General features: G+C 39.8%; 1 protein-coding gene across 1 annotated transcript in view; it reads right to left on the reverse strand.

Annotated features, from left to right (window-relative positions):
• LOC134659628 (uncharacterized) overlaps positions 1-14,183 on the reverse strand; it is a 30,820-nt gene extending 16,637 nt beyond the window's left edge. Inside the window, exons 1-2 of the mRNA XM_063515310.1 lie at positions 14,037-14,183; positions 10,159-10,234 (exon numbers count right to left, since the gene is read on the reverse strand). Coding sequence (XP_063371380.1) covers positions 10,159-10,226 — 68 coding nt within the window. The 5' untranslated portion in view covers positions 10,227-10,234; positions 14,037-14,183. The remainder of the gene's footprint in view (positions 1-10,158; positions 10,235-14,036) is intronic.

Consider the following 14,183-nt stretch of genomic DNA (forward strand, 5'->3'; position numbering starts at 1 on the left):
TTAAGGGGCTCACTGATTACCAGTATACCAGTCCGCCGGACGATATCGGCCTGTCAGTTAAACGTAAAAGGTGACAGTTCCGAACAACTGACATGCCGATATCATCCGGTGGACTGGTCATCAGACTGGACTGGTCCCTTTACGAAATATAACATCTTTTCTTCTTGTTCAAATCTGTATTAAAAAAAATAAGTATTAGCAGATTTCCATTACCTGTGCGTTTGTTTACAACCGCCTCGGTAAAACACAATTAACGAAAAACTTAAGTTAAAATTCTGGCCGTCATAATTAAGCTGCGCCAACTGGTTCTCTTGCGCAAGCGGTATAAGGGCATTAGATACCTATAGCGACCTAAAAATGCGCAGTACGAGTACGTAGTGTACGTACAGTCAGCAGCAGAAGATGCTAAGCGGACGAGGTGTTCAAAATTACCTTGACACGTTCTTATTCTCTTAACCAGGGGTCTCCAAACTTTTTTACCTGGGGGCCATATTGCACCCCCACAAACTTTCACGCGGGCCACCATCGGTTTTATTTTTGCACCGGAAAATCGGCTATTGTAAGGCGAAGGCCCACTGTTGACCCCAGTGGGCTTCCGCGTTAGCTGTCCGCGGGCCGGATTGAAACGCCTCGCGCGGGCTGAATTTGGTCCGCGGGCCGGGGTTTGGAGACTCCTACTGCTCTTAACAATAAAGTCGAGTCAAGATCATTTTGAACACCTCGCTCGCTTAGCAACTTCTGCTGCTGACATGTACTTATTTGACAGCCAACTTAAGCCTGTTTTAGACTGTACTAGCGACCCGCCCCGGCTTCGCACGGGCAAACAACAAATTGTGTGATTTTCAACCAAAAGGGTACATGTGGGTTGTCCATACGGCGATATTTCCATATAGTTTAAATTTGAAATCAATCTTATCGACAACCGACAATGTAGTATACCTACCTATTGGTTGAAAACGTCACAATTATATACGTAACCGCCACTTTACTTACCATGGTTACCAGTACAATTTGACACTGGGTTAACGGTTTAACCACGTAACCCCGGGTTAGTGGGATGGTGCAAGATGGCGCTAAGAAACCTTCCTCAACTACTACCACTCTATTGATAGGTGAAAACCTCATGAAAATCCGTTCTGTAGTTTACCGCGATCATACATACAGACAGACACAGACAGACGTGGCGGGGGACTTTGTTTTAAATAAGGTGTACTTATAGTGACTATTTCTAGTTCTAGGGCCCTATTTTTAGGATCGGGCAGTGCAAAAACACTTAGGCCTAATTGCACCATTCGACTAACCCGGGGTTTACCGGTTAAACCTGGAGTTACCATGGTTACCAGTACAATTTGACACTAGGTTAACGGTTTAATCACGGTTCAACCGCTTAGCCCCGGGTTAGTGGGATGGCAGCATTTCATAGTTTTCTAACAAAACCCTTTATTAAATCCGATGACACAAAATCCTCGCGGGCTTCGACATGCATTCGTCGATATACTAAAATCTACTCTATCTACAAACGACAAGGTATGTTTTCCACTGACGTGATATATTATCACTTGGGCTATGTCCACACTCCACACGTGTGGTAAAACGTGACGATTCTTTTCGTCTCGAAGGTCACTTCCATGGACCTAGAATATTATTATAGGTCCATGGTCACTTCTAATAATTATGTAAGTTTGGTAACTATTCGGTTACGAAATGACGGTAGAAACGGACGGATTAGGACAGGGGTCGCCAAACTTTTTGACCCTAGGGTCATAATACACTTTATTTCAATTCGAGCGGGCCAAAACATGTTTTTAGTCAAAATCATATTTTTTAATTTCTTTCAGGCCATAAGGCCCTGTATTCTCAGTAGTCAAGTCTTACAGACTAACATTTTTTAACATTACAATAATAAAGAAAAAATACAAATTCAATAGTGTGGGATTGAAAACTGCCAAACAAGCAAACGGTTCAAACTTTTTTATTATAAAAACTACTTAAATAAAACATATCATTCATTTTATAGTTTAGATTTTTTTTCTACTCAAATCTATTGGAATTCAGTTGGATAATTTAAATGCCCTCTAAGGCTCTAATAAAGTTGTTCGTGTTTATCATCACTACATAGTATAAAACAAAGTTGCTTTCCGCTGTCTGTCTGTCTGTCTGTAGGTATGTATGCTTAGATCTTTAAAACTACGCAACGGATTTTGATGCGGTTTTTTTAATAGATAGAGTGATTCAAGAGGAAGGTTTATGTATAATTTGTTAACCCGTGAGAAGCCGGGGCGGGTCGCTAGTAATGAATTAAATTGTACTTCATTACAATCACGAATAGACGACCTTGGTTCCAAAAACTCTTTTAAGCTGCTTATAAACCTTAAGGCTTAGAGATTAGACATAAACTTGATTGTCAGATCGTCAAAAACTTTGGACACTACATAACAGTACCTACGTTACATTGGGCAATAAGGGAGGTGTGTATGTCCAAACTTGTTAACACCTTAGAAAAACGATGCAGGTAGCATAGTGTTTTTATGACTCTTTACCTACAACGTTCATACCTCTCGTGTTATACATACTGTTTTTCATCACACTTGCGAAGAAATAGAAATAATAGTGATAAATACGGAAGTTAGAGATATCGTCTGTCATTTTCACAACACATGTTTTAGAACAATACAAACAATCGAATTTAAACTGTTGTGAGACATACTAACATTGAATAATTTTACGCGTCGTGATGTCGCGCGAGTGACTTAAAACAAGTGAGTCTAAACCGTAAAATTATTCAATACAAACAATAATTACAAGTATTATAATTTGTAACTATAGTCCGTCAACCAAATCTTGTCAGTAGCAATGTAAAGCAAACTAAAGTAGGGCAACACTCAAAGAGCAGTATTGCGCTAAGAAAAGCAGCAATGTACATCGAACCAACAGTTTTTTTTTTCCGCTGAGCGCGCCCTGCGTACGTCAATTCAAATTGTCACTCGCGGTTTATTGAAAAAAATTGAAACATGGACGGACAATTTAAAAGCGATGATAAAACAATGTTAATCAAAATGATGAACAAATTTGAAGATATCAAAAACAACTCCCTATTGTAGTGCTTATATTCTCTTTGTTCCCTATCTATGTCTTCTAAGTTTACTAAAATAAAATCATATCAAAATGCAGATAATTAGATAGTGCATATATTTGTTATTTACAATATAATATGCCACTTGTTAATGTAAATTAGTGTACTGTTCTGGATGAATATGACATACCTGTGTAATTTTTTTGATTGGTATATATTGTACAATATACATATTAAAAATAAAACAACTGATATTTGGGTGTTTATTTAATTTAAAGGTAAATAAGATAAGGGTCACTTTTCGACTTGGTTGCGTTGTACACGTACATAAACCGCCATAGGTAAGTATTGTCTGAAAAGATACTACCTACTACGAACGCCTTATATTGGGCAAGATTTAATCCTGCAACAAACATGTATGGATTAGGTAGATATTGCGAAAGAACGGCGATAATGAAAATGAAAATGAAAATGAAAATGAAAATTTATTCATAACATTAGGTTACAAGTCAAAGATTACATAAAATCTGAAATATCATTGTAGATATACTTATACGTATTACACTTATTAATTATTAATACATATGTCGTAGTATACATGTTTATTTATTATAATTAATTTTATTTAGGTAAGTACATCATCAGTTTTGCATGAAAGATATTCATCAATATCGTAAAACGGTGATTTTAGTAACCAGTGTTTTAGTTTCATTTTAAAATTATGGAAGGAAGGTGCATCTCTGATACTTTTAGGCAGGTGGTTGTATATGCGTGGACCAAGTACATAGGCTGATCGTCCGCTTTTTGTTAACTTATGTGGCACAGATACTAGGCAGCCCGCGTTCCTGTTGCTACGCAGATGGCGATTTGGATTTACCTGTTTCACAGCAAATTTGTTTGAGTTGGTGTGAGTAAATATAGCTATTTGTTGAATAAGTACACAGGGTAGTGTTAATATACTGTATTCTGTGAAATACTGACGAGCAGAGACGTCATCAGAAACACATGCTATTGCGCGTACAGCTCGTCTTTGTAATGAGAACACTCGACGCCAGTCAGCGGCTCCACCCCATAGCTCGGTGCCGTACGAAATGAGCGAGTGCACGGTTCCTGACGACGTCCCTGGTCGCAGTACTCGCGAGACGCTTTAAAGCGTAGCACGCGCTGCCCAGCCTCGCGCACAGATGGTCGATGTGTACGTTCCACCTCAGGCCACTATCGATGGTAAAACCTAGTAACTTTATGTCCGCAACTTGACGGACAGCATCGTCGCCGGCATACGCGGTCATGGGCCTGGATGTGTGGCCATTTAGATTAAGTCTCATGACGAAGGTTTTGTCTTTATTGAGGGCTAACCCATTTGTTGTAAACCAGTTACAAAGCTGTTTAAGCGTGTCGGTTACCTTCGTTTCCAGTTCCGGTAAAGACGAGCTGGCGACGATCGCTGTGACGTCATCCGCGTACATAAAGATATCGCACCCTTTTATTATTTGTGGGAGATCATTTAGGAGGATGCTAAACAGAGTATTTGACAAGCACGATCCCTGCGGTACCCCAAGCTGATTTCTCATCTCATCAGACCTGATGCGGCCACTATCCCCTACGACAACTTGACTCCTGTTCGACATAAATGACATTAGAAGCGCCAATGCGGGGCCACGAATGCCGTAGTGACTGAGTTTCTGCGCGATAAGTCCATGATTGGCGGTATCGAAGGCGCGCGAGAGGTCGCAGCACACTACCGCCACCTGCATCCCGGCCTCTCGCGCGCTCAGCGTATGCCACACCACTTCGCGCACCAGATCCGTAGTCGAACGGCCCTGGCGGTATGCGTATTGTCGGTCGGATATTGTTAGTTGTGGGAACCAAAAGGATAATAATCTAATGTTAATACCTACTTCTAAAATTTTACTTATTGCCGGTACTAACGATATAGGGCGATAAGACTTTAAGGCTGCTTTGGGACCTTTCCCTTTGTACAGTGGGGTAATCTTAACTTTTTTGAGGCCTTCTGGAACTGTCCCTTGTCGTATGCAGTAATTATACAACTCTGATAGGACGAAGGACAGTGCCGGACCCACGTACCGAAGGATGTTGGCAGAAAGATCATAGATGTCGGTGCTGTTTTTCGGCGCAATGTGAGTCCGTAGTATAGATTCTACTTCATGAGCTGTAAAAAATCTTAATCTTAATGAACGGTTACACTCGGGAATATTCATAGCTATAGCTGTCAACGAGCGTTGGACGTCCGGTTTCGGTGCACCGCATATAATAGCAGCAGTTATGAATTCTGCATTAATTGAGTCGACTGCTTGTTTTTTAGAGACAAATGCTAAACCATGACTGTCCTTTATAACGTCGGTATAGTCCGCGCGCTCGCGACAACCCCGTCCTAATTCTTTGTTTATTACTCCCCACATACGTTTGCATTTATTGGGTGCGTTCTGTATTAGCGCGCTGTAGTAAGCAGTGCGCTTGCGTTTTAACGTATAATTGTATTTAGATGAGATGCTAGCCAACATATCCGAGACCTGATTGCTAGATGGGTATTTATCTTTTAGATTTGAAATATCGTGAAGAAGAAGTTTCAAGTTCCATACCTCATCATCAATCCATGGATATTTACTTGTATTTGCCTTATGTAATTTCTTAGGAAAACAAATCTCAAATTTATTAACTAATATATTTAATAATGTGACAGTTAGCGATTCACAATTTTTGTTACTGTTTGCAACAACCAAAGGCCAGTCAATAGATTCTAGGGCTGCATAGAAACAGTTTTTATTTGCAATATTGAAAATGCGTTTAGGTATAGGAGTGCGTTGCGCGAGCGGTTTGTTTACGATCCTTATCTTTTGCGCCGAGTGATCGCTCAGGTGCGTGGTGACGCAATCGGCATACACACGGTCGGCACAGATGTTCGAGTACGCATGATCGAGTAGCGTCGCGGTGTTAGAATTATTACAGGTACGGGTTGGGAAATTGACGTGTTGATTAAAGTTATGGCACGATAAAATATCTGAAATATTGTTTTTGGAAGTTGTGTTGGTAAGGAGATCAATGTTAATATCGCCCATTATTATGGCACTGAGGTTTTCTTCGTTTATTTTTGAAAGGAGTTTATCTAATAGTGTTAGAAACTGCGTGTCACTAGTGCAGTTGGAATGATAAATGCCTACTACCAATATATCGTGGTCTAAGAGGTGGAGCGAGCGAGCGAGGATATAATCAAGGCTCTTAATACTGTTTAAAAGGTTTACCTTTGTAAATAGTCACAACTGATTGCTGAAAATATTAGACATGTGGGCCTATGGACGGTTTCCAGGACACAATTTATGGTCTTGTTGGATAGATTTAGGCATACGTTTTAATTTTATTTATGCCTTTTAACCCTAAAACAAAAAAACTGAACATAATCTTAAAAGTTCGAAAGAGTTCTTCCAATACAAGTATTGGAAGAACTCTTTCGAAGACAAGTCATAACCTCAATTTTTAGTAATGTTTACCATCAACGAGCATGATTGTACATTGTAGGCCCCTTAGCTTTGCTTATTCTTATTTAATGTATTGGTATTTAATGGTGTCAGCAGAAATATCTCTTGAAACAGAAACGATTCAGAATGAAAACCAAATGAAAACAAATAAGGTGACGGCTGTCATTCACGGTCCACATTCCACAGATAAAACACAGATGACACGCGTTTTGGAATTATTTGAACACAGTGTTGCTAACCCGCGATTTTTCAAATTTGCCGCCTTTTACTACTGACAAGATTTGGTTGACGGACTTTAAACGATAAATAACCTATTGTATTTCGCTTATACTTAAGTAATATATCAGTCACCGATGTGATATGTGCAGATTTTAAATAGTCTATTAATTATGTTGTTAATCAGTCAGTAACAAGTATAGTAACAAAAGAACTGAATAAGTGTATATGTAGGTTAAGCAGATAAGAAACTAATGATAAACGTGTCGTTCGGTTCATATGAATGAGGTAAGCGGCTTCATTAGATAACGATCAAGGTCACGCTAATCATGCTAATGGATGACTCAAGCTAATTAAGTATTTTGTCAAAAAATGTATTTATATCGACTCTGCTTTTCGTAAGGCTCCAGGAGACCAGGACCTACACAATGGGCCAGCGTGGGCCATTCTGGGGGACGCATTTATGCGTTAGAGGGAGCAAGTGATATTGCTATCTCATTCTACCGCATGGCTGCGTCCCTTAGACTGGCCGGCGATGGCCCATTGTGTACAGGGGCCTTTACAGTCTAGTTTTCATTAAGTCGATTCTCGGTAGTGGAAACACTGGAAACTGTGAAGTCCATACTGTACATCGGGAAGATAAATGCAACTGTGACACGAAACAGCGAAAATCGAAGTTCGTAAATTGCGGACATCTTTGACTCCAATGAAGGCACAAGTAGAGTGACCGAGAAAAATGCCTGCAATTTGCGAATTTCGATGTTTCGCTGTTATAGCCTAGATACCAGGGTTGAGGACTTTGTTGTTGATTATAGTTTGTCAAAGGACTGTCTAATTTCAAACTACAGAGAGAATCATACTATCTTTGTCTTACACTAGTACTAGCACCGAAAAGAAAAGGATTAGTATAAGTTTTTTTTGTTCTTATTTACTGACAAATTTGGTTTGACCAACTATAGAACTTTATAACCGCATGATTTATTTGAATAAAAATGTCTATGGTGGCATTTCCACGCTGTCGGTGGCCGGTAAAATTAATTTGGTATGACTCTTTTCGACATTTCCGATGTGTCTGGTCTGAGGTCAGAGGGGCTACCGCGAACCACGTACGACGTGTTGCATCTCTGTCGCACTTGTAATTTCGTACGTAATTGTGACAGGGAGGCAACACGTCGAACGTGGTTCGCGGTAGGCCTTCTGAGACTGGGCTAGACAGAAGGGCTAGAAGAACACATAATGTAGGTACGTATATCCTAGCCAATTACGTATCTTAATAAGTACGTACTTAGATTAAAATGCCTCTCATATAGAAGATATGTTCATCAGACAAAAATAAAATATTATCTGCCTCAGAAATAAAATTCAGCAGAATGCCGCAAGGGCCACTCGTAGGATACATTTTATTACATGTATCTGTATACTAAAATAAAGCGAAAGCCACCGTTTTGCTACACAATCGTATGTGTGTGTAAGTCCGTAGAGATATACGTCCTTTGGCTACGTTGTGGCGGTTGGCATGGATCCACAGCATGCGCGCTGTTGTTCTTGTGACTATTGAGAATTAGCCCGTCCCGGCATTTTGCCACGGCTCATGGGAGCCTGGGGTCCGCTTGACAACTAATCCCGAGAATTGATGTAGGCTCTAGTTTTTACGAAAACGACTGCCATCTGACCTTCCAATCCAGAGGGGAAACTAGGCCTTATTGGGATTACTCCGGTTTCCTCACGATGTTTTCCTTCACCGAAAAGCAACTGGTAAATATCAAATGATAATTCGTACCTAAGTTCCCAAAAACTCATTGGTACGAGCCGGGGTTTGAACCCGCGACCTCCGGATTGAAAGTCGCACGCTCTTACAGCTAGGCCACCAGCGCTTCTCAAATATCTTAGATACTGATGCATCATAATGAGTAAACGGAGCTCGGAGAGCGTGAGGTCACCACAGGCGCAAATCATACGGTGCAATTTTAAGGTCCGTCCAGACGGGATGATCAAATCGGTCGATTTGATCAGAAAATAAATTGGTGTCACTCTCATCTCTGGTGCCTATTTCATCTAGCGTCCACACATATACTTACACAATTATAACCAATTTTAGATTCATGGTGACATTCCAACACTCTAAATTTAAAAAAATTGCTCTAAACACGCATACAAGCGTCAAAAATTGGCATTCTTGCGTTTGCAACTCCAATTTTAGATTCCATCTAGCAAATTTCATTTTTGTGTCCACGCCACCTGATTAAATTGACAATTTAATCAGATTACTGGCCGGTTCAGAGGCGGCGCTCTCAATGCGATGACAATGACAGAGGTCGAAGACCCGGCGTGCGCGCCGATAACGCGTCACGTGTGGTATTATTAGCTAATAAATATGCACTATAGCGTTATCACAGCATGCGCGAGAAATGTAAATACTATATGTATATATAGTACCTAGGTAGGTTGGTATGTAGTATGTACATACTTCATGACCTAATAATATTATGTCATCCACAGTTTGTCGGAAGTAACACGGTCGGAATCGGAGTAACAAAATAAAATGTATGTAGTGAAAGTCTCTGTAACGTTGTACCTACTGACTTGCGAAAGAGCCCTTGTTGAGGCCTGCCCTAGTAGCACGGTCGCATTTTTATCATTTATTACCATACCTGTCACGTTCTGACAAGTATGTAAGTGCGAAAGTGACGGGCTTACTGATAGTGGATAAAAATGGAACCGTGCTGAGCCCGCCGCTAGCAGATTTTTTGTAAAGCCATCTCCAGACGAGCTGGGCAAATCGATCTGATCAAATCAGGAAAATAATTGGCGCCAATCTCCAATTTAATCACTCAATCAATTTAAGATTTACGGTGATATTTGAGCCCTCTAAGTTAAAAAAATGCTTCAAAACGAAAATACTAGCGTCACAAATTGGTATTCTTGCGTTCGCACCCCATTTTATCGGTAATATCGGTCATAATCGGCGGTCGAATTGTTGTCCGCACGTCCTGATTTGATCGGACACCAATTTGGCCACTTTCACCAATTTTCAATTTATTGTGATAGTTGACCGCTCTAAATTAAAAATGCCCCTTACCGCGAATACTAGTGTCACAAATTGGTATTCTTGCGTCCGCACCCCATCTTATATCGGTAATAATCGGCGGTCGAAGTCTACGAGCCAATTGGCGTTTGTGTCCACGTCCTGATTAGATCGAACAATTTAATCAGATTGGCGAAAAATTGTCTTCGTTTGGACACGCCTTTAGCCCGCATGACTTTATTTTATCTAAGGTGTAGTGTGGCCCTGGGGTCAAAAAGTTTGGGAACCCCTGCTTTTTCATGTTAACCCTAAAAAGAGTGTTGTAAATTTCAATATTAGATGTTACTCACGCTAAAGCAATGAGGTACGGATGCAACTTGACTCCTCCGTCCTCGTATACCTCGCCGGAAACCGCCATCTTGTTTCCTGTAACACACATGTGAATTACAGGCAATTATCAATAGGTACTGGCTTACATTGTTTCGAGTCATATGTTATGTTATGATTACAGTTCGTAAAGCTATAAATGCAAATTCTTGATGTTCGCTATTGAAATCAACATACTTAAATACAAATTTAAAAGTGGAAAAATTACTGTCTTGGGTGAGACTTGAACTCACGGCCTCTGGATCGATACTCCAGCGCTCCGCCATCTGAGCCACCAAGACCTCATCCATACTAGGTATCCATAGCCAGCAAACATCAAAAAATAAATAACGGCATAAAAAAATAGCAGCATAGCATTGGTCGCAGACGTTTTTAGCTTGTTAAAAATTAAATGAATACTGAAATACATTCAAGTTACGTTATATACATATATATATGTCTCTTGTCTGGCACAGTCAAAGAATTTAATTTCCGACCCATGCATTTTGTTCTTTGTCACAGTGACAATAGTATGAGGTATCTATAGCCACTTTAATATTGATTGTTACTGAGACAAGGTACGAAATGGGTCGTAAAAAATCTTTTTCTACTCGTCGACTGCAATGCTTGAATTAAGACTTCGTATACCAAAGTGAAATCGCATACTTTTTTCACTATGGGACCCCAACTCAACTATAATATTCATTTCGATACTGTTTAGGCAACTATAATGAAATTGACCAATCGAAAGCGCGGAGCAAGTACCAGGGCCTCATGAGTTACGAGAAGGTGTCGTTGACCAACCGGCCGGGGGCGCGGGGCCGGGTCGCGTCCGAGTATGAAGGTATCGCGGCTGCTCGCGCATCTTAGCTGTATACTTTTGGTTTTTTTACCTACATACATATATGATTCTTCTACTAGTTTTAAGTATTTTTTGTTGACTCGTAGAAAAAGTATTGTATACAATAGTGATATAATCAAGCTTTTCAATCTCGTACCTTACTTAGGCAACTCAGCAAGCTTCGTTGCCTAAACACGGTACTCGACTGAAAAGCTCTCCATTATATCACGATTGTATAAAATACTATTGACTGTACTAGGTTTCTTTGCTAGAAATTATAATAAAAAGAAAATAGATAGAGCGAGTTTATAGTTGGTCACACCAAATCGGCCGCCGACATTTAAACAAAGAGAAACACGTCAGCCTGTAATTTTCATGACGATTGCATGACGACAAGTACGTCACAACATACTATATTATAGGTGACTAGTGACTACATGACTCCCGGGTTTAACTTCATTAACTGCAATACTGTGGGCAATAATTTACTATTACGTCCGAAACCTTTCGGTCTATATGTATTATATTGAGAATGGTAATGGCATTTATTTACATTAAAAATATATACTTACAGTGGTACTACTAAACAAAGTTAGTAAATAGGCCCTTGAGGCATTGTACCAAGGATGCTGGCGGCATTTCCTCGCTGTATCGCAACGCTGATACGTTGTGCGAGGAAGCCGCCAGCTATTCGGTCACCAGTTACGTCAACCGGACAGTAATAATTCACATTTCTTCTCAACTCCCTTAGTAGGCGTAGTATTACAACTTACAATTACAACCAATACTATCGGTTGATTCCAGCATTCTAGCACTACTCTAGTTAAAAGGCAGCCTTAAGACCAAAATCTGTCTATAATCCTACTTATATACCTAAATAAAGCTCTAGAGAGTTGTACTGTTTTTTTATGTGCAATAAAGTTTAAAATCACTATCACTACATAGTATAAAAACCGGCCAAGTGCGAGTCGGACTCGCGCACGGAGGGTTCCGCACCATCAACAAAAAATAGAGCGGTCACCCATCCAAGTACTGGCCCCGCCCGACGTTGCTTAACTTCGGTCAAAAATCGCGTTTGTTGTATGGGAGCCCCACTTAAATCTTTATTTTATTCTGTTTTTAGTATTTGTTGTTATAGCGGCAACAGAAATACATCATCTGTGAAAATTTCAACTGTCTAGCTATCATGGTTCGTGAGGTACAGCCTGGTGACAGACGGACGGACGGACGGACGGACGGACAGCGGAGTCTTAGTAATAGGGTCCCGTTTTTACCCTTTGGGTACGGAACCCTAAAAACCACATAAAACAAAGTCGCTTCCCGCTGTCCGTCCCTCCCTATGTATGCTTAGATCTTTTTTGCTGCAGTTTTTTTTTAATAGATATTAGAGTGATTCAAGAGGAAGGTTTATGTAAAATTTCTTTACCCGTGCGAAGCCGGGGCGGGTCGCTAGTAAATAATAAGAAGTAACTCGACGATGGCGGTAGTCAATGGATTAGAATAAAATAAAATATTAAAATTATTTTTAGGTAGGTACCTACTAATATTTTACGCTGTGTATTAGGCGTAACATCAATAAAGAAACCTGTTATTTACTTTTAGTTAAAAACAATAACAATATCAAAGACGTATTTACTAAAAAAAATACATAGGTACTTTTGTTCAGATATGCGTCATTTTAGTAACCAGTGCTATAACCGCGAAAATCGAAGTTCGCAAATTGCGGGCATCTTTTTCTGTCACTCTGATTACGCTTTCATTGGAGTAAAAGAGAAGGATCCCAGCAATTTGCGAATTTCTGTTTTCGCCGGTAGGCCCTCAGTTTCTGCGTTCATTCAGTGCTAATGTTTTGTTGACATTTTGGCTTAAATATTTAAACCAAAGATTTCATTGACTGTAATTGGATTCTCTTTGTTTATGGCAGTAAGGCTGCCTTTCCACTTTGTATTCCAGCGGAGCGGAGAAGACGGAGAAGATCCTCTCATCTCTGCCACAGTGGAAAGGCCGCCTAATGCAGCGGGTGTGCGCTGGGCCCATAACTTACAATTACGAATATCCGTGGCAACTATTGTTTAATAAAATCAGTTTTATTTCCTGTATTATCTGATGCAGCGGTTCTCAATCTTTTTTTTTTTTGACGGAACCCTTTTGGAAAGCGAAATACTTGATGGAACCCTACAATACGGTGGCGGCATGGTAAAATTTTTCGAGGCGACTAAATCATAGTGTTCTAAATTCTTGCGGAACCCCTGCAGGGGTGTCGCCGGAACCCTAGGGTTCCGCGGAATACACTTAAAAGAGTATGGCTGATCTGATGTATTAACAGCTCAAACTAGCCTCAGTTTGTCTGAATCTGTCATTTTGACTTATGTACGTATTCTTAGGAACAAAATAAAACATAATTTAACTAATTGAGGCTAGTAAAGTTTTATGAATAAGGGGCCTAAGGGGGTAAGTGTAATAGAAACAATAGTAGCAAATTTAGAACCCTGTTTGTACTGTTGTTGCTATCGCTAGATGTCTATACTGTCTATATATAGGATTAGGCGGTCACAAGACTCACAAGCGATGATAATGATGATGATGATGAAATTATGAATATACAAAGTGTTTGTTGCGAGGACTAAAATAAAAGATAAGTATATCATAATAATTCATAGATTAGAAATCAAAGGCCAATCCGGCTCGAAGGACCAAATTATTTAAATATATAATTAGCAGCTATTAATTATATGATTTGTGATTCAATGCTCTGGCAAACCATTATGGAATCCAGAGGAAGGCCACTAATACGATTTACCCGATTACGGCGAAGTAAAACTCAAGGTTATGATTTATCTAATACCTAATACTGACCTATACCTACTTGTCTACATATACTTACCGAAAATTACCAATCATTACTTAATTGCCATTACCAAATCCGATTATGTAAATAATCCCTAAAATTGCGTATGCCATAAGCCTTCCTAAACACTGCCTTAGTCAACGCAACAACTATTAAACCAATTAGGAACTCACCTTTACATTATGTGCATTCCAATTTTAAACGACATTCCACAACCATAAACAATAGACACAGTAAACAAATAATTAACGATTGAATAGTTTGTAAATAGAACACCGTTTCGATTTACTTCCGATGTTTGAAAAAGGAACGCGCGGCCG

This window comes from Cydia amplana, chromosome 25, assembly GCF_948474715.1.
Source record: "Cydia amplana chromosome 25, ilCydAmpl1.1, whole genome shotgun sequence".
NCBI classification, from domain to species: Eukaryota; Metazoa; Arthropoda; class Insecta; order Lepidoptera; family Tortricidae; genus Cydia; species Cydia amplana.